Source organism: Papilio polytes, unplaced genomic scaffold (genome assembly GCF_000836215.1).
Source record: "Papilio polytes unplaced genomic scaffold, Ppol_1.0 DF824270.1, whole genome shotgun sequence".
NCBI lineage: Eukaryota > Metazoa > Arthropoda > Insecta > Lepidoptera > Papilionidae > Papilio > Papilio polytes.
This window is the reverse complement of record NW_013524934.1, coordinates 846,612-872,229: the sequence shown is the minus strand read 5'-3', so window position 1 is coordinate 872,229 and position 25,618 is coordinate 846,612. Positions and strand designations below refer to the sequence as shown.

At 35.9% G+C, this 25,618-nt stretch overlaps 5 protein-coding genes across 5 annotated transcripts; 2 read left to right on the top strand and 3 right to left on the bottom strand.

Annotated features, from left to right (window-relative positions):
* Positions 1-1,002: 1,002 nt before the first annotated feature.
* On the bottom strand, positions 1,003-4,457 carry LOC106103666 (apolipoprotein D-like). The gene is made up of 4 exons (XM_013283492.1): positions 3,295-4,457; positions 1,772-1,902; positions 1,442-1,644; positions 1,003-1,163 (listed from the first exon to the last, which is right to left on the bottom strand). The coding sequence occupies exons 1-4, from the start codon at positions 3,424-3,426 to the stop codon at positions 1,003-1,005; spliced, it is 627 nt and encodes a 208-aa protein (XP_013138946.1). The 5' UTR covers positions 3,427-4,457.
* Positions 4,458-4,530: 73 nt separating this feature from the next.
* LOC106105266 (probable cytosolic Fe-S cluster assembly factor GL21135) lies at positions 4,531-8,656 on the bottom strand. Its single transcript, XM_013285558.1, has 8 exons — positions 8,340-8,656; positions 7,900-8,114; positions 7,389-7,534; positions 7,117-7,275; positions 6,582-6,830; positions 6,060-6,273; positions 5,632-5,789; positions 4,531-5,155 (listed from the first exon to the last, which is right to left on the bottom strand). Exons 1-8 carry the CDS (start codon positions 8,403-8,405, stop codon positions 4,917-4,919), a joined length of 1,446 nt encoding a protein of 481 aa, XP_013141012.1. The 5' UTR covers positions 8,406-8,656; the 3' UTR covers positions 4,531-4,916.
* Positions 8,657-9,060: 404 nt separating this feature from the next.
* Positions 9,061-12,190, top strand: LOC106104069 (dynein light chain 4, axonemal). Its single transcript, XM_013284011.1, has 3 exons — positions 9,061-9,476; positions 9,846-10,069; positions 11,042-12,190. Exons 2-3 carry the CDS (start codon positions 10,004-10,006, stop codon positions 11,288-11,290), a joined length of 315 nt encoding a protein of 104 aa, XP_013139465.1. The 5' UTR covers positions 9,061-9,476; positions 9,846-10,003; the 3' UTR covers positions 11,291-12,190.
* Positions 12,191-12,403: 213 nt separating this feature from the next.
* LOC106105024 (ARF GTPase-activating protein GIT2) lies at positions 12,404-22,536 on the bottom strand. The gene is made up of 12 exons (XM_013285233.1): positions 22,355-22,536; positions 22,125-22,258; positions 21,926-22,038; positions 21,153-21,333; positions 20,847-20,977; positions 20,007-20,196; positions 19,534-19,606; positions 18,915-19,109; positions 18,307-18,443; positions 17,388-17,849; positions 16,701-16,967; positions 12,404-16,300 (listed from the first exon to the last, which is right to left on the bottom strand). The coding sequence occupies exons 1-12, from the start codon at positions 22,413-22,415 to the stop codon at positions 16,133-16,135; spliced, it is 2,112 nt and encodes a 703-aa protein (XP_013140687.1). The 5' UTR covers positions 22,416-22,536; the 3' UTR covers positions 12,404-16,132.
* A 503-nt stretch (positions 22,537-23,039) lies between these two features.
* On the top strand, positions 23,040-25,500 carry LOC106103871 (dolichyl-diphosphooligosaccharide--protein glycosyltransferase 48 kDa subunit). The gene is made up of 7 exons (XM_013283787.1): positions 23,040-23,238; positions 23,374-23,612; positions 23,702-23,944; positions 24,244-24,387; positions 24,619-24,780; positions 24,865-25,095; positions 25,214-25,500. The coding sequence occupies exons 1-7, from the start codon at positions 23,109-23,111 to the stop codon at positions 25,370-25,372; spliced, it is 1,308 nt and encodes a 435-aa protein (XP_013139241.1). The 5' UTR covers positions 23,040-23,108; the 3' UTR covers positions 25,373-25,500.
* Positions 25,501-25,618: the final 118 nt, after the last annotated feature.

Genomic DNA, 25,618 nt, shown 5'->3' with positions numbered 1-25,618 from the left:
GTACCATTTTCACTGCAACTGTGACTATCAAAATAATCGTAATTAAGCGGTTAGAGGACTAGTGGAAAAGGAGTTTTTAAAGCACGCAGTTGTATACAGCCTAACCAAGAACATGTATATTCTGGCCTGGGTAGATTGTAATTACCTTCAAAATGTTTTTTCTGATAGAGGTTTTTTATGATCCTGGTCAGGCCATAAATGTTAAATTGTCTACCCTTTTGTATTGAAACTAAAACGTGCAGCTAAATTTTTGGTGCAACTATTATTTTTTTACGTAATCCAATTATGTATTAATGATGTATATAATAATATATTTTTTAAAGGAGTTGTGTAAATGTTTATTATGTGTTTCTAAGTCTAGCGTTTATTTTTTGTGACGAAATTATATTATCAAACTTTTTTTATTCGTTTAGTTAATCTGTATAATTCTTGTAAATAAACAATACTATTTTTTCAAAAAAATAGCAAGTGTGGTGTATAAATTGTTTTATTTTATTTTCCTTGAAATTGTTACTGTTAAAGATACTAGATGTAATCGAGTTGTCAAATGTTTGTTTTTGTTTAATAGAGTTATGTTAAAATGACGGCCAAAGATGCAAATCAAAATGTAGTTCAGTCTGTTACTATTGCTGTTATTTTAAACTTCTTTTGTTTGCTCTATCGTGAGCTTGTTTGGCGAACAGCATCTCCCGTAAACTACAGATATAACGACCTTAGCTCTCTAGGACATTTATCTAAATATCAATACAGTCAGTCTTAACTTAAACGAGAAATTGTTAAGATTGAATGTGGATGTCTATAAAGGTGCAGCTAGACTGAAGAAAGTAAAGATGGATTGTGTGATAGAGAATATAAGAAGGGAGTGCATATGAAAAAAAAATATATGCAGCTGATAGAGACGTGTGGAAGAGCAGCAGATACTGTAACGACCCTCTGTAAAGACATGAGCAGGTTGATGATGAGGTCAATAATTGATCATAAGTGAAAAACTATTTTTCAGTCTCATATTGTTGTGGTTTTATTTTTATCGTAATCAGGACAATCATTATTTTTGGAAAGGATGAGTCTGTCGGCGTCCATTTCGAAGTTGTTCAGCAAGCTGTAGATGTACGCCCGCAGTTGCGCGTTGATCTCGCGCTCGCGGCCCAGCACCCACATGCGGTCTGCGGACAGTTCAAAACACAAGTCTCTTAGACAAACCACGGAGGCTGTTTTTAAATCTAGAATAGAATAGAATAAGAATATCTTTATTGCACACTAAGGATAATTATAGTCAGTGTTGCCTTGACGACTTAACTAGGATTCATACGAGTTATAAATTTTGTATAATAGTTGACGTAAGAATTTAAGGCACAGCAGGTATTTACACAACCAGCAACTGGCATTAAGCCTTTATACCTCAATTGAGCTGTGCCAATATGATTATTCTTTCCAATCTAACCAGTATGTGCGACGCTCAGTCCGGTGCAGGACCAGATCAGCGCGAAGTGGTCGTAGTCTGTGGCGAGGATGCTGTACTGTCCGGCGCCCGGCAGCAGTCGTCCGATGACGTACGGCAGCCGGTTGTTCACGCGGTACCGGAACGACGACGCTCCTTCGTGGTTCATCACACCCAGGCCGCGTGTCATGCAGTGCGTGCCCGTCCTTAACAAATGTTATATTTCGTACACATCATGTGATATGAGTGGAAGACTTACGGCTAAGAACGAAGGTGAATGTAGGAAGACCAAAGCACCTAAGGACATCTAAGGACTTAATATATGTGACTCACCATCTGTTTCTGGTGTGTATAATGATATCGAGCTGCCTACGGTCGTTGAGTGTCACCCTCAGCTCTGTGCAGCTCGACGACATCTCCATCAGATAGAACGACCGCTCCACCTCGTACCACTTGCCCACCATCTGATAACATACTTATTAATAATAGTAGAGTTCAGGTCTTACTAATTTTCGCAACTACGTCTTGCAAAACTGGATAAGGTTAGGTTTAAAGTACTTAGAATTTATGCGATTACGTATAAGAAGTTGTTAGGCTAAGTCCTTGATAATCAGAGTTCACGTGCTCTATTATAGTTGTTACTAATTGTTATAAGTAGTAAAAAAGTCGTTATCGATCTTATATGAATTTGGGTTTCAAGTAACTAATTGAGAATAGTGTGCGGTTTTGTTAAGTTCCATGGAAAACAAACAGTAATACTCAATACCAATAATATTATGCATATTTACGTGGAATGTATCAGCAATAAATGTAATGTATTGCTCCATCATGATTTATTTACTTTTTAATTGAGTTCCGAAGTGCATTGTTTAAATTATTCCGCGGCAACATTGTGCCCTAGCCTTTGGCCGGGACACTTGGCTTGACATTGGAAAGTGTTTTGTTTTTACCACGAAAGTTGTTATATAGTTGCATGGAAATTATACGATGATCATAATTTCATATTTATTGTGCGCGTAAACTCGTTCAATGGTTAACTATCCCGTGGAACGTCCTAGGGACTGTTAAAGTAACCTGTTGCATAGTAACTTAATGTAACTAAGGAAAAAATATTGTTTTTAACTGAAACAATCGTTTGTTATTGTTGTAAATTGAAATGTTAATTATATGTAAAGTTTAGCCGGGGCTGTTGCTAACAAGGTGAAGGTGACTATTCCTTTAGTTTCATCAAATCTAATACGTTTTTGGTTTTCCCTGAATAGGCATTTTTAACTCGTTCGTAACAATAGGTGTTTTAGATTCGGTGTATAATGAACGTTGATCAAAATCTTAAACGAAAGCACTTTTTTTGTTTGTGTACACAATAGAAACACACTGCAGGTTGTTGATGTTGGTTTCGAGTTTACAATCAAAACTGTAATAGAGTAAGAGTTTATACCGACATTCAGTTTCTAGCTTTTTTATCGCCCAGAGAACCATCATATTATAAAATATTGGGTTAAAAATTCTGCGTATAAAACCTCAGCAACTGATTTTAATGTTCTTTTTTAAGCGTTATTAGGTATTAATTTTATACTTTAATAAATAAATTATTAAACTTCTTACAACACACTTTAAAATGTATTCAATTTGATTATTATTTGATGAAGACGCAAGCGGCCGGATATTTTGTGATCTAACTGTCAACATCCGCAACAATCAAGAGTACATTGTTGCTATTCTACGTAGGATAGAAAGAGAAGTAGCGTAATACCGAGGAAACTACTACTAGACATAAGTAGACTGATTAATACCTCCTATCCCCAAATGATTACAGAACTCTATTTAAATTAGCATATTATTCAAACAACTCATACCTTATCGAGATCAAACTCCTGGAGCTGTCCGAAAATGGGGCATTGTCCGAGTCCCGTGGGTAGGACATGCCTAACAACACTAGCTAGGAGGAGGAGGTACAGGGTGGCTTCGCACGTGCGGAAGTCCCCCATGTCTGTGAGGTATGTGCAGGAGGAGGTGAACGATACGGACGGTGTTTTGTAAACAGCCGGCAGCGCTGCACTGGTCTGCGGTCGCTGCGCGCACGCACTGGCTCACAACAACGCCTCGATTCATTATACACCGCACTACAAAGGTAGTTTTATACGTAACGATATATTTATAAAACTTTTACACTTTGTTCGTAATTACATTGTAAAGGGCACTTTACAATTAAGAAACTAGATATAAAGGATTGATAAGCAAATCGTTCAGTTTATTGAAGATTCTGACTTCAGCAGCTGTCGGAGTTAAATGATCATTTAATATTAGTAAATTAATACATCGTTGAGTCGAACTTTTTGACCGTATTTTTGTTATTGTTTATTTACCCGGTTAGAAGCTGAGGTCTATGGATTACAACACATATTAAACTGTAACCTGCAATCTATACAGACCCTCCGCACCCTTTAGAGAAGAACAAAGGCGTTGCTGACGATCTTGGCTAGATCTAGGGTGGCAGCTACAACTAACATGGTCTAATTTAAAATATTTTTTATATCTATTTTACATTTCTCGATTCTCTAGGCGGGAGGAAGCTGAGCCCCCTCTTGGCAATGCTTATAAAGTAGACCATTTACAGTTCTCGTAGTCGTTCAGCTACCGTGCCGGTACCGCAGCGTATAAACAATCGGTTTTAAGCGTTTAAAAATTAACATAGAATTGTTTTAAATACATTTATGACGTGTGACCGTACTAAACAATACACGCAGTACAATACCAGGTGTAGCGCAATCCGCTGGAAATCTGAAAATGGTCTTCAATATTCAGAAAGGTCTAAGCCGAGTTTTAATACTACTGACTTTTTTTAAATTTTGTATGCGTGTATAGACTGCTAGTTTGAAATCTATCAATGGAAAGAATTGTAATAGATTTAAAATACATATGGGTCATGACCTTGTAAACTTTAAATATTGTTGTTTGGGAAATTTTCCGATATTGAATCGTACATTGAGACGCATAATTCAAAACATGTTTTTTTGTTTATAACGTGTACTTCTCAGCGGCCAATACTTCATTTCATAGGATAAAGGGGAAAAAACAATAAAACCCTCATAGTTGTGCTATTTACATTTAATAAATATTTACAACGCATTTTAAACTTAAAATTATCTTAAACAAAAATTGTAATTACACATTATTGAGGACCAAAAATGTCATATTTCTTTTTAATTGCAAAATATTTCTTTACTGGTAACAATATTCACATTTTATTAAGTCAGTGGAGATTTTAAATTTCAAAGCTAAGCTTCACTTGTATATTAAATTGCCGATTGCCCATAAAATTTACTTTGTTCGAATGTAGGCAACGGCGGATCCAGGGGGGTCATGACAACCCCGAGCGAGTTGGTTAAGAGCTTGACAAAATATATTTACATATTTTGGACCCCCCTGACATCGAAGCTGGATCCGCCCTTGACTGTAGGTAGAGGCCCTGTCCCTATCACCATTTAATATTAAGCGCTATATCATTTTTCTCAACGGCATGGTATGTGGTATGCAGCATATCTCTCGCTTTGTCCGAGCCCGCGCCGTGCATGCGCTCGTACAAGGCGCGTGCGAGGTGCGAGCGCGCGGGGCGGGCGCGGGGCAGCGCGCGGTACGCAGCCTCCAGTGAAGCGATCAACTCACGCCCACTCTCACCGTTATTAGGACGAACTTGCGCACCGCCGTTTAAACAACCTGACGGCGAACAACCCAGTTTGCTTTTACATACTTGTATATTCCTCTAGAACTTTCTATTTTTGTAAAAATGGATAACGCTGGACATGAATAGAGGAAATATCCTGTTTCTATGCATTCACTATTACTTACATATTAACCCTTTATTCTATAATATCAACACCTAATTTAAAAAAATAGCAATTTTCCACGATTATTAAAAAGAAAATTTGTTTTTTTGCTAAAAATACACATTTGCAATGCGGATGACGATTGGCAGTTAATTGGCTATTTTGGCCAACTACGGTGACCATTTGTTCGCTTGTCACATTACTGTATAAAAAATGTTTCGATCGAACATTTAAATTAAACAGAGGAATATTTCACACATTGCTTACATGAACATTCTACAAAGTAAATATTGGATTAGTTCGCGATAGTGACCTGTGTTTATTCACGAGTAATTTATTAAAAAAGTAATAAAAAATGCATCTCACCAGAGGGACATGCCATAACTTCTACGTAGTGGTATGGCGACTTGCCGCGTTTCAACTTCGTCACAAGATTCTGTATATTCCGGAAGCCGTTGGCCACCGCGAACCTCAGCACCACCTCACCTTCGCGCTCCAGCGTCAGCTCCTTGAAGTCAGGGTTCCTGGCACAAATTACAAACAAACATAAATAAATTACGTGCCGGCATTGTTCTGCATTGCGGTCACACAATGCATATTCAAACGCTTGCGAGAAAGTTCCCTTTACGTACTCGTATACTTAATAAAACACGATGCGTCACCGAGAATCGGAAATTATAAAATTTTGGTCCTATTCTCTTAGAAAAATCATTAAAACATATTTTACAGACGAATCGATGGTTAAAATCATTTTAACATTAGAAGCAAGCTGTAACTTGTAAACGCATTCTCACCTCAATTCCTTGTACACCATGGGCGGGTCTGTGATCCCGAACAATTGTTCAGCGGCGTGCAGGAACACGTGGTGCGCGAAGCCCCCGGAGCCCGAGCCGGCGTGTCCGCGCAGCGCCGGCGCCTCCGCCTCGCCGCCCCACACCGCTTCCAGCTCCGCCTCCGACACGTCGCACAAAGACTTGCCGCTGTTGCTCAGCATTTGTTCTAATTCAACTGCAAGAAAAAATAAATTCATCAGTTACGAATAAATATTAGGTCGCTTGATTGCACACTTACTGAATAATAAGTAATAAATTTAAAGATAAAGGCGGGAGTAACATTTTTGTATTTATTATTATATATAAATTAAATTTACTTATTTTCTAGCAAACACCCGGGGAAAGAGTGTATAAAGAAAAAAATGAGAACTCTATTGAGTTAAAAATATATTTTTTTTACTTGCGCGATGGTTACATCTTACAACCGGCCAGTGATTTTACAAAGCTTTTTTCATAAGAATATTTGACAAAAGAATAACTTACTGGCAGTAACAACACAGTCGACGTCGTGACAGGCGAGCAGTTCGCTATAGAAGTCCTCGCGGGAGGCCTCCAGCTTCTTATCGTAGCAGGGCATCAGCGTGACGTGGTAGAGCGCGGCGGGCGGCACCCCGCGCAGCCGCGACACCTCGCCCTTCACCAGCGCACCCATCATCTGCTGCGCAGACTTCGTGCTCGAGATGTACGGCAGGATGAAGTTGCCGTGCGTCTTCTCCGCGTAGCACACCCAGCCTGCGACACAACGCGCTAGCTGGCGACCGCGACATCGTTCGCGGGGATTACAAAACATACCTAAGTTCCAATTTCCATTCAAATCTGCTGTTGACTTACTAAACAATAAATCTTCCATATGTCCAAATTTTCATATTTATAACTTCAGTATGATAAGATATATGATCCTATGCAAATGTCTTCTAACCTTGCTATACATTCAATGTTTTTGACCGATTTCCCAAAAGAAGGAGGTACTCAATTTGTCTGTAAATTTTTTTTACTCAGACTGATTTTTATCACTTACCTGGACAAGAACTGGAGAGCATAGGCAGCTGTTTGGAGCTTGGATCGTTTTGGTGCTCATGGTAGCGTTGGAGGAACTCCTGCTGGGCCTCCAGAAGACAAAGGTCATCTGCTACAGTCATATCTAGAACTATGTCTACACCGATACTCTTGAAGTAACCTGTGGAGTGATTTATATTACCAAAAATCTAACAAATTTACTACAATAAATAGTACTTCAGAAATTAGTGTGAAAATTAACAATACTTTTTAAATAATGTTTCATTACAATACCTGCAAGTTTCTTAACAGCATTCTCAGCGCTGAGCTTGTATCGTGCAGCAAGCGACAGAACTGGTTGTGGGGACAGGGACACTACCACCAGGCTCACCTCATTGGTATTCCCTCTTGTGTCTGTGTACTTACGCTCTGTTAGCACTCTGCATGAAATATTTTTAATTGGATAAGCTTATTACTAAAAAAAAATCTAATATCTGAGTTTACTACATGAAATAGCATTAAAATAAATTGCCATTTTTAATTTAATCATCACTGTTTGTACTAATGTAATATATGTTAGACTAGCTGTTGCTCGCGACTTCGTTCGCGTAAAAAAGATATATAGCCTATGAACAGATAAATTACCTTTCTAATGGTGAAAAAATGTTTAAAAGTGGCCCATCAGTTTTTGAGTTATTTCAATACATTAAAAAATACAAATCTCTCCTGTCTATAATATTAGTATAGACATAGATAATAAAATAATTTACTACATTTGTCATGTTTCTATTACATTTGTTGTTACCTCAATAACTCCTCCTGACTCTGCCGAGTGACAAGCACACTCTCTGCGGAAGTGATACAGCCACTGCATGCGAGGCAGTCGGCCAATGTGATCTCAACCTTTTGTAATTTCTGTTCTTGGCCGTTTGATATATCGAAATATCCATCTTCGCCGATTTTGATTTTCGCGCCAGTTTTACTTTTCGTCTTTTCTATTTTCACTGGTTTAATACATTCCTGGAAAATAAATTGTACTTTTAAGCTTTTTATTCTTCATTGCTGCTTATATGCGTATATTCATAAACTTAAAAAAACATGAATATACATTTTAACAAAAACGCAACGTAATATGTTGTTTAAGACTTAAGAATTGCTAAATCATTGAGATGCCAAAGATATTATCAGATGTTATATTATTAATAAAGTACTAAATAGGAAACAAAACGAGGTTGTTTTACTAACCTGTGACGGAGTAATGAAATCGTCAAGGTCTGTTAATTGTAACGCACCACTGAACCGCGAAGCCATTTTGGTTTGTCCAGAGATTTTTAGGAATTGTCCAAAACAAATTACATGAATATAAAACTACATAAATACGGAATACTTTGTAGAAAATAATATAAACACTGTAAATTTTCAGCTGGTTTTGTCAAATCAACATGTCATTGTCAACTGTCACTATCAGCTGCCAACTGCTTCTACAGTAGGAAATTGGCAGCTATAGACATCCACTATGGAAGTTGTACTAAGTGCGACAGGAATGAGTTCTATCTGTACACCTTGCATTTTAAATTAAAAAAATAAAACTATATGATAAGGATGCAAGAGTCTTGTAGCATGCAAAATAAAATTCAAGCCGAGTGAGAGGGCCACAAGTGACCACTGTGTTCCTTTCTAACAAAGACATAAAGTTGCCAGATATCATTCCTTTCGTTGTTTGTAGAAGATTGGCCGATTGATGTAATGTAATGAAGTTAAAATGTTTACTTCTAAAATGTTTCAAAATATTAATAATAATTAATAACTTATATGTTTAAAAAAAAAACAATAATGCAATTTTGTTCTTTGCTACTTGTAAAACCTTGTTAACGCAAAAATTTTGCGATTGGCCTTTAAATTTTCTTTTATTTGTTTGAAATTTGGACACCTGCACTGACAACCCCACATATCATTCCGACTCGGACGTTAAAGGCAGAGTCTTTTTTGATTTCGTGGTATTTTTAAAGAATTCTAGTTAAAATGGGAAGAATTTGTGTCGTGGATGCTTGCCGAAACGAGTATTATGCTGATTGTGGGTTATATTTTCACAGATAATAGCTTTAAACATAATTTGTTGGCGAAGAATTACGGTGACCATGCATGACTAACCAATCCGAGTTTGCGGCATAAACTTCACAAGACTTTTATTTAGCAATGACTGATTTAGAATTAAGTGTTTTGTATTGTTTTTGGTAAATACAATAATGATAACAATAATATATTAAAGTCCATCTGAAGCAATAATATGCTGACGTTAGACAACAAAAACAAGAATTTTTAATAATTATTGTCCTGTAATCATATTTCAACATAGTCACCATCGCCAGAGAGGGATAAAAGGTACAGTTATTGAGGTCTCGCTCGGCTTCAATATTGGGACAAGAGCTCATGGATAATGATGGCGATGGAAATCGAAAAGGCGCGAAATTCAAATGTTTTGGAGGGAAACGATAGAGCTGTAGAGTAGCGTGTAGTTCGTTTTTAATATTTACGTACAAATTACATATTTTTATTGATTTGACAATTAAAGCAAGAATTATATCATTTTTAATTAACAAATCAGTACTCTATATATTGACAATGTAATGCAAAAGAACAGCGTAAACTCGAGAAAGATTTATTCTCAACCTTAACTCATAGAGTTTTGACGTTACTATTGCTTGGCTATACGAGACTCACATGATGAGAAAAATCAATCGTATCTTTCAGACCGCCTCTGTCGGTTTCCAAGGCGACGCATAAACAGTGGGGAGAGGAGACGTCACAGGTTTAGTCGCGCGTTGTCGTTGTTATTTTTCATTATTTGCGATTCGCGTTGAATGTTTGATAATTGATAATACTGTTGTCTTGTGGATTTTTTATGTACGATGGCTGAAGAAGGTGCAGTCGTAGCGGCGGCCGAGAAAATTATTCACACATATCCACTTGTGAGGGTAAATATACTAATATATTTTTATAAGTCAATAATTATTATGCAATTTTATTATTTAATTCCAGTAGGCGTAATTAGAAATGTAATTTTTATTCTTTTAATCGTTAGAAGCGCTTAATAAAAAGTGCGCTCTTTCTATTTCCACTTTCGCGATTGTATTGGAATATTTGTAAGAAGTGTATTAATTCATGTTTCCAAGATTTTCCCATAAATATACAATTAATTACAACGTGAAAGTGGTAGATAAGTAGTTATAGTGAAATAGTTTAGGTAAGTCAAGGTCCGAGGTCGTGAGACGAAGTTCCACTCTTGCGCATCACCGGCCACCGCTCACCGTGACATCTCCGATTACTTTTGCACGTGTATTTAATATATAAGTAGTGAATAGAAAATAAATGACTATTTTCTAACATATCTAATACTCTAGATGCTTATTAGTAATTTGGCTTTTACTAAAGATATTAACTATTATACAAATCGAACGCTAAAACCATATACTTATATAATTAGTGAGTTTGGCAAATTGCCCGTACTGAAAAAAAATAGTCTTAAATACTTTTTCCTGCAATGCGGCGGACGTGGAAGCCCGCGCTTGTTTTAACAGCTGGACAACTGGTAGAGAATTCCGGCGATAAGGCAGCCGTTACTCATCACCGTCAAAGATGCCCGCGCTAACAATATCCGAAGCTTTGAATAAATAATCAACTAATAACTAATGAGTAAACCATCAATCATGCATACAACCCGTTAATTATACCGAGAAATAACGTTGAACTCTAAAAATACCCATTTTTGGTATGATTCTATCGTTTGTTTCTAATTCTACAAGCAGCCGCGCGGTTGTTGTTTTGTGTAGCAGTCACAGCTTAAAGCCACGCCAGTGGTTAATTCTCGACTCCATACAAAAGACAATTACGCTAATTGGAAATTAGATCTGTTAAAGTGTGCATTAATAAAATGTGGGGTGTTACAGCATTCGGACATGTCGGAGGAGATGCGCACGGAGGCAGTGGAGCTGTCGGTGACGGCATGCGAAAAGTTCGCGCAGAATAATGAGCTGGCGGCGCGCATGGTCAAGGAGTCGATGGACAAGAAGTTCGGCCCCGCCTTCCACGTTGTCGTCGGCGAGAGTTACGGCTTCGAGATCACATACGAATGTACCACAATCTGCTACATATACTTCGGCGGCAACCAGGCTATTTGCATCTGGAAGTGTTCATAATTAGTAATGTTGTGATTAACAAAGTTTTGAGAACTATACAGAAGAGATGCGACGCGGCTGAGACGCCTTCACAGTATAGCATCTTCATTACAGTTTAGAATATAACTGTTTTTTGTGATTCGTTATTACAAAAGTAAATTCATAAACATCCAACGCTACTGCGTTACTTTGAACAACATTAAGATAGTTGTGTGAAAAGTGTAGTCTGTTTATAATTATTTTTATGGTTAATAGAGTGGAAGTCTTTTGATGTCTACGATATTTGTGCGATGGATTGTTACGGACTACTAGATCACATTCGTTTCTATACCAACATAGTAGACATAGATATGTATAGTTAGAGTTTGCCCTTGTCTGACCTATCAAAAGGGTCTCTCCCCGCTGAAATCGATTTCGAGGGAACACTTTGGGGAGGGTTTACTATCGCCTAAAATAAAGATTTTATTTGAAATTGCTTAATAACTCGCATTTGTAATGTATCGTTCCCAATCAAAGGTAAAGGCCGTCCATCTTTTATAAAGAAATGAAATATAAACAAAAATCATGTTTGAAACATTCTTTTTAAGTTTTTGCATATTTTTACTATGGACGTCTAATGTGGACGCGACCTATCGGAACTTGCTTAGGCCGTGACCACACTTCGTGTGTTTCTAAGACATACCGCAATGAATGTGTGGTAAAATATATGTTATGCCAAATTATCATTGTCTCATACGTTTGACCTTCAGCTGGAGAATAAATGCCGTTGCTGTGTCGTTTGAAATTACATTGTCTCGTATTTCTTTGATTTTTAGTGACAGCCGTTTTGTGGTGACCATTACAGTTTGGCTTCAAGGTTGATGTTTTAAAATGTAGTGTAATTTACAAAATTATCTTTTGTAAATCTGAAAAGTCCATGAATAAATTTTAAGAGATGTTTTAAACAATTATTTAATAAATTTTTATTAACTTATACTAGTGTATTATTTTATTGTACTCCTCCAATTGCTCATTAAGTTTTAATTTGAAAGTCTATACAATAAGTTAATACTTCAGATGATTAAGGATAATAAAACAATTTTTGATGTCAAAATTAATAATAAAATTTATTTATTTGAAACATTAAAAATTAAAACAAATTCCATACGAATAGTTTTACATTTCTGGTCAAAAATGATCTTATTTTACGTATTCTTTGTGTAATAATTTATTGCTTGTAATGTTTAAGGTTTACATTTATAAATACATAAGTTTTCAGTGCTAAATTCACTTTTTTCCAATCAACAATTCTTACTAAACTTTATAATGATTTTAATGACGTGATTTAAAAAAATATTTTGAACGGACGCTTTTCGGTTCATACGGCAAGGGTTCTCTTATCACTAGATGAAGGAAATAATAGCGATTATCGCTTTTGCCGCCAACGCATTTTTACGCTGCGTTAAAAAACGCCCGTTTGTAAAAGGTAGTTGAAAATTCAAAGTAATAAGTTTGGTGCCTGTTTGTTTTACGTATATGCCCTAAAACGTAACACCAACATTTAAACTACGGTATTACGCATACATTGGCACATAATTGTGATCAATTTCTTATATAATTCACATTTTTTAATACATTCGTTAGAAGCGTTTAATTCAATTAGTTCTGCAAACTGAATTAGAGACGACATATAACTAAAAAAAATATGTTACCAGTACGACAAAACTTACAGTATCTTAAATTCCACGTTGCTAGCGCCCTCTAGTGATAAAATTGTTGTTTAGTGCAAATACAACCTCTTTGGCTGACAAGAATTATAAATACAGCCAAAGAGGTTGCATATTGGCCACCAAGACCTCTATTATTAAAAAGTGTACAAGATGTGACATGAGAAAAGAAAGAACGTAAAAAATGTAAGCTTTAATAAATTGTATATTTTGTGTAAATATAAATAAAGCTGATTAATAACGTTGGTACTAGTTTACATTTATTCATTTGTAACGCTAGAGGTAAAATATTTTTCACAATTATTTTTTCTAGTTTGAAATAAGCACCAAGAATGTAACGAAATCATGAAAAACCGTTAAAAAATAACACAAAAACTAAAACATGTTTCGATTTGCAGAACTAAATGCGTACACAATCACAACTATAAAATTCACATCGCAACAATTTTCTATACAAATATCTATCAACATACATAGATTATGAAACGCTCGTATAAAAATCTACACGACTTTGACAAGTCGATTACAACTCGCTTTTACACTAATTACACTAAATAACGTTTGAGGCACGAATACAAAGTCGACATGCGCCATAGCGCTATAACCGTAAATTTCCACTGCCGTCACACTTGTATTAACACATCGTACAGGGCGTATAGGCGATCGCCCAGGGCGCTGAGAGGGCGTTACTGGTCTGCAAATTACACAATAACACTTAACCATGATTACATACCTCCCATAGTAAAAAAAAGAGCATAAAATCCTCACCCAGGGCGATAGTAACACTAAAACTGGTACGGTCTCTATTTAGACAAAATCTACTAGAGAAAACAATATCAGTCTTAGAAATAAACGCGGTACATAGGAATAAACTTTACTTATACTGAGTTTATTTCTAAGTTTAAATTTATATCGCGTTTATTTGTAAGGCTGGTAGTATCAATGCAAGTGTAGCCGTGTAGAGACAATTTTACAAGCACCTATAACACTTGGCTTATTAACATAAAGCTAAGTTAACACAAATAAGGGAGAAGCCCGTACTTAACAAAACAGGAAGTCTCAACTCTGGATGATATTATGCAGAAAGGGTACCATTTGTAAAATATAATAATAGACATTTTAATAAGTAAAAAGGTAAATTAAGTTGTATTCAAAATAAAAGTTCAAGTTTGCACCATGGTATAAAACAACCATTGCTTTTATCTTTAAAAAATAATATTTTTTACCTATATTTTGCGTTTACTCACTCAACCATATACTCAATGGGTGTAAAGAGAAGAAAAATAAATACTTAGTTTATAAACAACCTCAGGTACACTTAAAATATAAAATTTATTCTAAAACTTTCTATGGAGAACTTTCTTGTAATCGAATCACCTACTGAAATACAAATAAAAATCGAGAAAAAGACTTTTTTTTACGTATGAAGTAGACAAAATTTTTTTAGTGATATTCCAGTTAGTTAATCAACATATTTTTCTTTAAGTAAAAACTGTATTCTCTAAACTCGGTTATAATTTCTTTGGTGACAAGAACACAATGGTATATGAAGTGCTTTGTGACAAAGAAAATAAAATTTATAGATTTTAATTAAATACAGATTTGGGATTTAATTATAGTTAAAAAATAAACAAGACATCATTGACAGATTCCCTTAAAATACCCTTTACATAAAGATATAAAAAACATCCATAACAAAATAATACTGCAATAAAATAATTATCAGAATACCTATTTTTTATGCATAGTGTACATTTCCTTCAAATATCTTGTTCTATAAGTGTACAATTCCTGTAAAAGTGTATCGAAACTTTGGTCTTGGGTAATCAATCTACAGTTCAAATTGTTATAAAAATCTTTAATATAACATAGTTTTAATATCAAATTTTAACAACAATAAAGACAAATTTATACGAAAAAAAAAATTTGCAACAGAGATTTGATGGAATAAAAACCTATTCAATTTACAAATATCCTTATAGGTTGTTTTAAAATATGATTATTGCATGTTATGTTAATCTTATGGAAGAACAGAGGAAGTAACATATTACAAAATACAGTAGTTTGTATATAAATGTTTCAGTAGAAGTTTTTACGCCTGAAACATTTGTATAAAAAAACATAAATATAACTGAGACATTTTAAATCCTAGATTAGGTCAAAAAATGCTATATTGTTACAACCAGTATACAACTTTGTACTGTGTTAAATATTTTATATTATATGGTGGTATCAGGAGCCTTACTGATGTCGCCAGAACAGCGTAACAACCACGCCGAATACATCAGCAATCAGATGTACAGAAAAGAGACTTTTCCCTTTCATAACTCCCCCACCAAATATATTTTCCCTTTCCATCGTTTCCTTATTACAAAATGAAAGAAGTCAAATAGGTTATTGAGCATTGAATACATAAGCAATGTCCATACATTGTGATATTATCTGGATAGTTCAGGGTTAGGCTAAGCCTCATATCATCTAATTGTAACATTTACAAGCTCATACAATTATCTTGTCAAATAAAAATTAGCTATTTCATACAATTCCATAGAAGACACTAAATGCAACCACATTTGCTATTTGTCAAAGTTCGTAAAACATTTGATCAAATGTTGGACAAACATTAGTAAGAAATCCGACCACTGGCATGAGTTACAATCTAAATTCTAAACTAAGTGCCACATATAAGTGACATTTAATTAATACTTAACATCATAATATATATTTTAACATGATATCAGCGAATAACATTGAACAGCACTTTTTGAACACATGCATATCATAAATTGTCCTAACAAATAACTATAGTCCATTTTACTTTTTCCCCTTTCGTTACCTCACTGTTTTGACCATCTTTCAAGATATAATCTGAACTATTATTAGAACTTATTGCAAAATACTTTCAAATAAATCTAACACTTACTTTGTAATCCAGATTGCTTGACTTCACAAATATCTTTAAATGGTGCAAATTCCTTTTCTGAAGTTTTCATTTCTTGCAGTCACAACTCTTATGTTAAACTGATGGTGTCTGGTGGAAATGGTCACTAACACTTGTAACACTGTTCACTGTGAGGTAACACTGTGCGGGGTGGCGGGGGCGGGGTGGTGCACATGCGCACTACATGGTGTGGTGCGAGCGCGCGGGGGTCGTGCGCTAGGAGGGGTGCGCGCGCGTGACGAGCAGCTTGGTGGCGCGCGCCAGCTCGTAGGCGGCGGCGCGCACGCGGTCCAGCGAGGCGGGCGCCGCGCACGCCGCCTGCACCTCCTCGCTCGCCACGCGCAGGCTGTACACCACTTCCTGCAGCGTGGGGTCCGAGCAGTTCTGCAAACAATATACATCTAACTAAGATGTTAGAATTTGTGGACTAAATTACTATACAGATCTCTATGATATTTGCATATATATAGAGGAGAGTCAGGAAAAACATATGGGCTAATTTCTTTTGTTTTTTTAAATTCCACCCGGAGGAAGTCGTAGGTGACAGCTATGAACATATAAACTAGCGGTCGCCCACCATTTTGTCATACATCTAAATCAAGTATATATAGTATATATAGTCTGGAAGAACACAAGTTTAGTGACTATCCTCTACGTCTATACTTAATTTCATCGAGATCTGTTCAGCAGTTTAGGCTACAAACTCTAAGAAATATCCATCCATCTAAACTTTCACATTTATAATATTAGTAAGATTGCTTTAAACATGAACTTGTTATAGTACCTGTGGGAATAGCGCTAGTAGCGCGCGCACAGCACGTCGTATATGTTGTGCGCGGTCCGCGAGGTGTGGCTGCTGCAGGCGCGCGGCGGCCCACAGCTCCTGTATCGCGCGCGTCACCGCCTCCGCGCGCCGCTGCACCGCCTCCTCGCCCCCTACACCGCCCTCGGACACGCCCCCCGACACACCCCCTACCACGCCCGCCACGCCCTCCTCGCCGTCCAGCGCACTCTGAGTCAGCGACCGCTCCAGACCAGGTAGACTAGTCAGCTAAATGAAACAAAATTTTTATACAAACCTATATTTTTTTTTGTTGAAATTACAATTTTTAATATTATCGTAGGTATAAAATAAGTATTTCTTATATATGTAACATGCATTAAACATAGCAATACTAATGCCAATTCTACATAAAAGCATATAAAATGCAAATAATTTTGTTAAGATTTTTTTATTTTTACATCTGTGTTATATTATATTTAAAAATACGGTTTTTGATCTATATAAAGTACTAGTTTAAAGTTATATTATTAAGCAAATTAAAATATACATAAAACTAAATAATTGTTATTATCTAACTACTAATTTGTTGAAAAAGATATTTTTAATATGAAAAGACGAAGAAATTTCAACTTTACAAACATTACTTCAAAAAAACTAAATATTAGTAAAATTATTATGAATTAGTACCTGATGTTTAGTAACCTGCCAGTTATTCTTTGGGCCCTCCCTAGCCTCATACATACTGACCGGTCGCATCTTCGCGCTCTGTCGCACCTCCACCTCCTCGCTCAACGTCAATTGGTCCGTCTCTAAGCTCCGCCCCCTTTCTGGAAACTTCTCACCGCTTTCACTGATTGAAGTCTGTGACGTCATACTCTGGTCGTCATCTATACTGTTCGTTTTCAACACACTATTCTCTTTAGTTAACTGTTCAACTATCGTTTGTAGGTTTTTTAATTGATTTTTTAATTCCGTGATTGTAGAATCTCTGTTATCGAGTTCTTTTTTTAGTGTTTCGATTTCGTGTTCCGGTGGATTATTCGTGATCGGTGATTGTGTTCGCTTCGAGTCTGTATCGTTGGGTAACGATGGGTTATAAGTTGATGATACCGCTTCCGCTGTTCTTGGTAGAACATTCGTCATCTGTAACTGTACATTTAAATAGAATTTTATTTCGCAGCACTTTCGAGAAATATTATTGTTACTGGTTAGACACAGATAGGATACAGAAAAAAATTGCAAATAACTAAATTCAAATACTTAAATGCCCTACACATTTGGTGAGTTTAAGTCACCATGGCAACCTTACTTCCTTATTGCTTGTGGTTTTTGTCTGTGTTCAACAAAAAAAGACTTATTCAAAAATATTCTACATAACTAAGTAGTGTAAGTTTACGCTTTATTTTAATAGTGCTAGTTTTCGCCCGCGACTCCGTCCGCGTGGAATTAAAAAACGCAAGAAGCCTATGTGTTGTTAGACTATAGACTAGATATAGAGGATTTATGTCAAATTTCATCATTTACTGTTTAGGCTATAAAATCTAACAAACGTCCATCCATCCATACATCCATCCATTTCGACATTTACAATATTAGTATGTATTACATCAAGGTCTATAGGTGTGAGCGCCGCGTAGTCGTCATCGGAAGCCACAGAGTCGTAGAGCGGCTCGTCGTCCGACATCTGAGACATGTGCTTCATGTGGCTCGCGGACAGCAGCGGGTTCAGGTGACCACCCGGTGCTAGGACATCAACAAATATATATTCTACTATGAAAATATGCAGTTGGTAATATTAAATAAAACGCTTTTAAAACACTGAATGCTGATTATAACTCTATCTATATTTTCTTGCCGCACTCAGATATACAGTGGTATATAAAATTGGCCATAAATGGATTTAGTTATTATTTAAGATTAAGCAATTATTTAAGTTACAAAATAGTTTAAGAAATAAATTAAGTAAACAGAGAACAAAAACAATAAAAAAGTAAATACAACAAATACTGTAATATGACGTATAAAAAATAATGAAAAATATAACCTATGTTACTCACAGATAAATTACCTTTGTAACGGTAAAGATTTTTTAAAATCGGCCGAGTAGTTTTTGAGTTATTCCAATGCATACAAAATGCTATTTTTTTTTCTCTTTATAATATTAGGGTAGATTAAATGAAAAAAAAAAACTAGAAATATCGATTCCATGCATACCTCTAGGCGTAAGTGTTGCCAGTCGTTGTCTTCTGGTAGCATCAAGCAGCACATCTCGGAGCAGCGCGGCCAGCTCGGGCGCTGAGAGTCGGGCCAGCTTCTGCCGACCCTGGTTGCGCGGCGCCGACAGCGCGGGGTTGACCGGCAGGAAGGCCACGCCGCAGCGCTCCAGACCGCACGCCTCGCTCTGCCAGACTGACACAAACAATCCAATTCATAACCAGCTGTCAAGTGGCGGGCCATATAAATTGACTAGCTGTTTCTCGCGACTTCGTCCGAGTGTTAAAAATTATTAAAAATGTCATCTACATATGTTACTCAGTGGTAGAGCCCGCTTTAACATCTTCGCACGAATGGGTCGGCTAGCCCTGTGTAATACCACGACCACACAGAAAACAGGCGTGAAGTGAATGCAATTCCGCGTTTCGTCTGATGAGTGTGGTGCCAGAGGCCCTACTTTAGTCCCTTTTCCTTCCCACCCTTTTACTTATACGAAAAGGATGGGAAGGGAACGTGGATTTGACGGTACACGGGACGCATAGGTGGGGGAAGTGCCAGTTGGATATAAGACTAATAAAACTGACTTGTAGAAATACTGTCTTGAAACTTCAATACTTACTCGCTTCAGTCTCTCTCCTATCAATTTCATCATAAATGTCCATCACCAATTCCTCAAATAGATGATTTGGTAACTGTAATATAAAACATTTCAAATGTTTATATCTTATTAAGAAAATATTGCTAAGGCTGTAAATTCTTTTATTTCTTTGGTAAATTTAGGTAGAAGTGATCACATGGTAGCTTCTTAAAACAAGTTTAGAAATCACTATAGTCATTTCCTTTTATTTATTTAAAGCCACTCAGCACATGTGCTGATCTGAAACAAGAATAGAAAAATAATTGCCAAAAATTAACTAAAGGGCATTGATATTGCGTTGGTCAGCACTAGTTATTTCACGAACACCGTCACGTCAATGCCAAAAAATATCCTACACTATAGCTTTTAGGCCATTTTCTATGTCCAGGTAAATTAGGACAACGGAAACCAATGTTTTCTCATCGGCCTATAATCGTTCCCCTATAAATACTCACGAGCTGCAGCTTGCCGCGCGCCGCTTTAGCGACGTCCGTCATCTCGTGCGTGTCGTGCGCGCGCGGCACCAGGTAGTGGCGGCCGGCGGCGTGCGCGGGCCGCTCCCCCGTCAGGAACACTATCATGCGGTCCGTCGCCTCGTACACCAGCTCCGTCACACGATCCGCCACCTCGGGGTGGCCACCTTGTCTGACACCAATATACAGACTATTCATTTGTCTACTAGCTTTGGCCCGTGACTCCATCCGCGTAGATTTAAGACAAATTCTTGTGTTGTGACAAATGTTCTTTCAGACTATGCTTAACATCTGGGTCAAATTTCAGCCATATCTGTTCAGCGGTTTAGGCTACAAACTCTCCCTAATATGCATCCATTAAACTAATTTTTTGCATTTATATTAGTCTGAAGTATGATTAAAACCAATTTTGTTACTAATATTATAAATATGTAACTTTAGATGGATATTTGTTACAATGTCCAGAACAGCTATAAAGATCACCATGAAATTTGGCTTAGAATATAGTCTAGAAGAGCACATAGGCTACAAAATACTTTTTTTTTATTCAACAATGGCTATATATCAAAAAAATTATGTGAATAACGAAAACAATGCTATTATTGTTCATGTTCATAAAAACAAAGATAAACTGTTTACTTAAGTGTGTCAATATTGTGAATGGTTAAACACAGACATCTATAGATATCCACTGATTTGTTTACGCATATCTTTTCATGAGTCAGAAACGAAGATATTGGTATGTAATCCTGGTAGTTTTACATTTTAACAGCTAATATATAGAGACAACATATAACACTTTAAAAGTACAGTTTAACAAACCTCGCACAGTCAGCCGGAGTATTTCCGGAGCTGTCTCTTGTATTGGGATCCGCTCCCCATGCTACAAGGAGCTCTGCTTGTGCCGGTTGACCCGCTCGACATGCTACATGAAGACATGCACTTCCCTTCTCCTGAAACAAACAAGTTTATTTGCAATTTAAAATGATAACTTAATAAGATACTTAATTCTTTACCCTAAAAAATATACTAATATAGGACAGCTACAAAAAATACAAATCAAATACAAGTTTAAAATAGATCCAAAACCAAAAAAAAACATGTTTGTTTTATTTCACATGCACTAACCTGATTATAATAATTGGGATCAGCACCTTGTGCAAGTAACCTCATAGCAGTGTCGAGGGAGGAGCTCCTGACTGCACTGTGGAGCTGCCGGCCCAACTCACTGGGCGGCTCATCTCTACGCGCTCTCAGAACATATGCCAACCGTAAATGCTTTGCAAGAATAAATTCTGATTTTATGGGGCTGAAAAATTATTACAATTTAATTATATAACTGAGTCAAATCATAGAGTAAATTATAATTATTTATTTATTATATTGATGTCTACACCAATTTGTTTATATACTCTAGTATCATAAATAATAAACACTATGAGTTTGTTTCAAATAACATCAAAATTATTTAAATGTTACGTTCATTATGTTTATGTATGTCTACCTAACTAAAACCTGAGTACTTGTGGTTAATAAGTAACAAGTTAGCAGAAAATTACTACTTTAAGTCAATTTAAACAAATAACATATAAGATAATTGTCTAAGATGCAGTTATCAGTGGTATTTGTTGCATTGATAATTCTGCAATCTTATCTTAACTGGAAATAACTCATGGGATAAACAACTATTGCTTTATAAACAAATATAGCGTAAAGATAAATTAAGGCTATAAGTAAATGTAACAAATATGGCAAGCCTTGAGCAAAATACATTAATCTTTGCAATGATACTTTCAATGTAATTATAGAACATTTATTATAGCTATTTTTAATCAAATACATGATTCATTTGTCAACAACAACCAAACTTATAACATTTATGTATTAAAATTCTAACTCACTGAAGTGGATCTTTAGGTTGAGGTTTTTTACGCAAATGTTTTGGTGCTGAAGTGTCCAATAACGAATGTTCCCATATACTATTCACATTTTGCGCTGTTAGTGACTGCACCATCTACAAAACAATGTGTATACAACCATCAGCACAATATCTAAGCGAACTGGCCATATATTAGAGAAGAATAAAGTTCATCTTCATACCGCTAGTAAGGAGGGTGGCCAGGAACCTTGTCGTAGCGATTTAACGTGAGAAATATGTCTCCCCATACTGCGATGTACACTACAGCACTCGGCGCAAAGTAACAACCCACGGTTGATCGATGCCCACGTAGGATCTAAAACCGCATAGTTAGGCGGCACCCACCAAATACGTTAGATAGTTAACATTGGATTAATTTATACCACTTAAAGAAATTACAACACCGCCTGACCTGATGCCCCGCAGTCCGAACAAACTTCAACTGTTGAGCGGTGTTTAGACCGCGATATCATTTTAATATTGGAATATTTGGAAGACTACAAGAAAAGAAACTGAACAAAACTTTGTTTAAATTAACTAGTTTTAAGATTAATAGTTTCGCTTTTGATATAAAAATAAAACATTTTAGGTAAATGTCAATCAAAATATGACATAGATTATAAAATTGTTTGAAGGCACTTGTTATATATAGATAACAAATTGTGATTTAATTAAAATGAAATTAACATTTTTTAAAACATTTTATTAAATACATTCAAATGTTTGCTATGTAAAGCAAAAATACGAACCACGTTACTCAAATAATATATAAAAAATTATAAACTCTAAAAATATCATAGCAGTACAAGTTGCAGTAAACCTGGCGAACCTGAGGGAAGAACAAACGATGCAAACGAGCGTTTTTTAAACGCCCAAAACTGAAATGACAAAATCTAATTCGAAACATATTTATCCGGTAACATTTTACTCCACATTTTTTCAAACTTTTAATTAACAAGCTTGACTCAGGAAAATTATCTCAAATTTTTAATTTAATATGAACTTGGGACTCATTAAAATAGAAAAGAGTTTTACTGGCTTTAGTGTGTTGCCTTTCGTTAATGTTTCAACATGAATGAATGAAATATTAAGGGAGGCAACACTTGTCAATAAGAAGAAAAAAAAGAACAGGACACGTCATATAAAGTGAATTAAATATTTTCAAAATGAAGTTTTCTCTAATTTTAGGGCTAGCTATTTGTGTAACCATAGCAAAAGCTGACCAAGAAACCTTGGTTTTGGTTGATAACCTTAATATAAGAGAGACGCACTCACAATTCTTCAAATCATTGCAAGGTAAAATTTTCATGGGTTATGCAAAATGCCGGCTATCTACAATTTTTAATAATTCAACTTTACTCTATCAAGAATGGTATAAAGCGTTTTCCACGGTACAAAACATCGAATAACAGTGGTAGTTTTATTTTTCAGATCGTGGTTACACTCTCACATTCAAGTTGGCCGACGACGGCAATCTTCTCCTTTCCAAGTATGGCGAATATTTGTACAAAAATCTGATAATATTCTCACCTTCTGTGGTGGAATTCGGAGGTCAAATCGACACAGAAGCTATCACAAAATTCATAGATGATGGTGGCAATGTTTTGGTGGCGGGCAACGCTGCTGCCGGCGACGTATACAGAGAAATTGCTACTGAATGTGGATTTGAGGTAGTCATATTTACTTTAACGGATGATGGAAATATAAAAATTAATCTTTTACTCACACTTCTGTTAATGTTAAAAAATCTACATTTTAGATGGATGAAGAATCTGCAGCAGTAATTGACCATTTCAACTATGACACATTAGATGATGGAGACCATACCAGAATAGTTGTGTCACCAAAGAATCTCATATCTGCATCCACTATTGTCGGAGAACACAACACTCAACCACTACTGTTTGAGGGAACAGGATTGATTCTGGACAAAGACAATAGCTTGGTGTTGCCAATTCTCACTGCTGATAGTACTGCTTACAGCTATAATCCAAAGAGTCAGGTAACAACACTAATTACTAAATAAAAAAAAACATGCAGACGAATTGAGTACCTCCTTCTTTTGAGAAGTCGGTCAACAAAAACCAAAAACTACTTCTATAATGTTAAAAATACATTTAACAATTGCCAAGATGTCTAAATATTTTACATAGACACTACAACACATAATAGTTTCATTGTACAGTTTGAAATAATATTGGATATACCATAAAACTTAACAAAAATGATTAAAAAAACACATCCAATGTTAGTTTATTTGTTTGTAATGTTACAAAATGTGAGTATCATATTATTTAACAGGTGAAGGAATATCCCCATGCAGTTGGACGGAAGACTGTTCTGATTGCAGCTCTACAGGCTAGGAATAATGCCCGAATTGTCTTTAGTGGGTCATTGTTCTTCTTCTCTGATGAAGCATTCAACTCTCCAGTGGCTAAAGTACATGTAAGTTATCGAAAAAGTCATAAAGAATTGGAAAACATTGTCATAATAATTGATTATGTAATAGTAATGAACTAAACTTAAATCTCAGCTTTGGACACTATATTTGTTGTCTTAACTGACATATTTATCAATTTCAACTGTGTTTTTATTCATGAACAATAGACCTTTTAACAGCTTAAGAAGTCTTAAGTGAGTATGTTTAATATCTAAATTCTTATCTTTGTATTTTAGGGTGATAAAGTGAAGTCCGATCTTTCTGGCAACAAGGCTCTTGCTGTACATCTCAGTGAGTGGGCATTCGGAGAACGAGGACGCCTCCGTGTTAGACGCGTACACCACAACAGAGAGGGTGAAACTGAGTCTTCTAATACATACACCATTACTGACACTGTTGTATGTAGTCATTTGTAATCTTTTCATTTAGTTAATGTTATTTTGCACAAGATGTTAAAGTTTGTTTTCCGATACTAATTGCAGGTTTATAGAATTGAAATTGAGGAACTGAAGAATGGTAAATGGCAGCCATTTGAAGCTAATGATGTTCAACTAGAGTTTGTCCGGATTGATCCATTCATCCGAACAACACTGAAGAAGAAACCAAATGGAGTTTATGAGGCTATCTTCAAGGTGCCGGATGTCTGGGGAGTGTACCAATTCAAAGTAGATTATGACAGAATTGGTTATACCCGACTTTACCATACTACACAGGTTTGTTCACAGTTTTTCAGCTATACCACAAACTAATACCATGACTCTGACTAAGGTTTATGATTTATTACTAATTCTAGTGTGTACTAGTAAATTATTTAAAAATATTTTGTTTCAGGTATCTGTGCGTCCACTGCAGCATACTCAATATGAGCGCTTCATTCCCAGTGCTTACCCATATTATGTCAGTGCATTTTCTATGATGGTGGGCGTGTTTCTATTTTCAATTGTGTTCCTTTACTACAAGGAGGATCCTCCTAAGACCAAGAGTGAATAAATAAGTTATTGTTGTAGTAACAAGATTTAGTATGATTGTTTTTTTTTTGTATTACAATGTCTGTGTAATGGTTACTTTGAATGTTTTCCGTAACTTTGTATGAATGTCAATAAATTTATTATAATCAAGTAGTTTTTTTTAAGTCTCTTCCCCATGTCAAACATTATCAATGTTTAAATTGATTTCTTGAATTCATGTGATTCATGAAATTGAGCTTCAGGAAGTTTAGAGAGCAACTAATTCAAT

Bases quoted from the DNA above. Each gene is read 5' to 3' on its own strand.
- LOC106105266 (XM_013285558.1), bottom strand. From the start codon at position 8,405: ATGGCTTCGCGGTTCAGTGGTGCGTTACAATTAACAGACCTTGACGAT. The intron at 7,276-7,388 runs GTATTGTAATGA...ATCACTCCACAG, and splicing joins TGCTGTTAAGAAACTTGCAG to GTTACTTCAAGAGTATCGGT. The intron at 5,156-5,631 runs GTGAGATGCATT...GTTCGCCGTCAG, and splicing joins AGTTATGGCATGTCCCTCTG to GTTGTTTAAACGGCGGTGCG.
- LOC106103666 (XM_013283492.1), bottom strand. From the start codon at position 3,426: ATGGGGGACTTCCGCACGTGCGAAGCCACCCTGTACCTCCTCCTCCTA. The intron at 1,645-1,771 runs GTGAGTCACATA...ACATTTGTTAAG, and splicing joins ATACACACCAGAAACAGATG to GACGGGCACGCACTGCATGA. The intron at 1,164-1,441 runs GTTAGATTGGAA...AACTGTCCGCAG, and splicing joins ACTGAGCGTCGCACATACTG to ACCGCATGTGGGTGCTGGGC.
- LOC106104069 (XM_013284011.1), top strand. From the start codon at position 10,004: ATGGCTGAAGAAGGTGCAGTCGTAGCGGCGGCCGAGAAAATTATTCAC. The intron at 10,070-11,041 runs GTAAATATACTA...GGGGTGTTACAG, and splicing joins ACACATATCCACTTGTGAGG to CATTCGGACATGTCGGAGGA.
- LOC106105024 (XM_013285233.1), bottom strand. From the start codon at position 22,415: ATGATATCGCGGTCTAAACACCGCTCAACAGTTGAAGTTTGTTCGGAC. The intron at 22,039-22,124 runs GTATGAAGATGA...ATTGTTTTGTAG, and splicing joins GGCCACCCTCCTTACTAGCG to ATGGTGCAGTCACTAACAGC. The intron at 18,444-18,914 runs GTATGCATGGAA...TTGATGTCCTAG, and splicing joins GGCAACACTTACGCCTAGAG to CACCGGGTGGTCACCTGAAC.
- LOC106103871 (XM_013283787.1), top strand. From the start codon at position 23,109: ATGAAGTTTTCTCTAATTTTAGGGCTAGCTATTTGTGTAACCATAGCA. The intron at 24,388-24,618 runs GTAAGTTATCGA...TTTGTATTTTAG, and splicing joins CTCCAGTGGCTAAAGTACAT to GGTGATAAAGTGAAGTCCGA. The intron at 25,096-25,213 runs GTTTGTTCACAG...ATTTTGTTTCAG, and splicing joins GACTTTACCATACTACACAG to GTATCTGTGCGTCCACTGCA.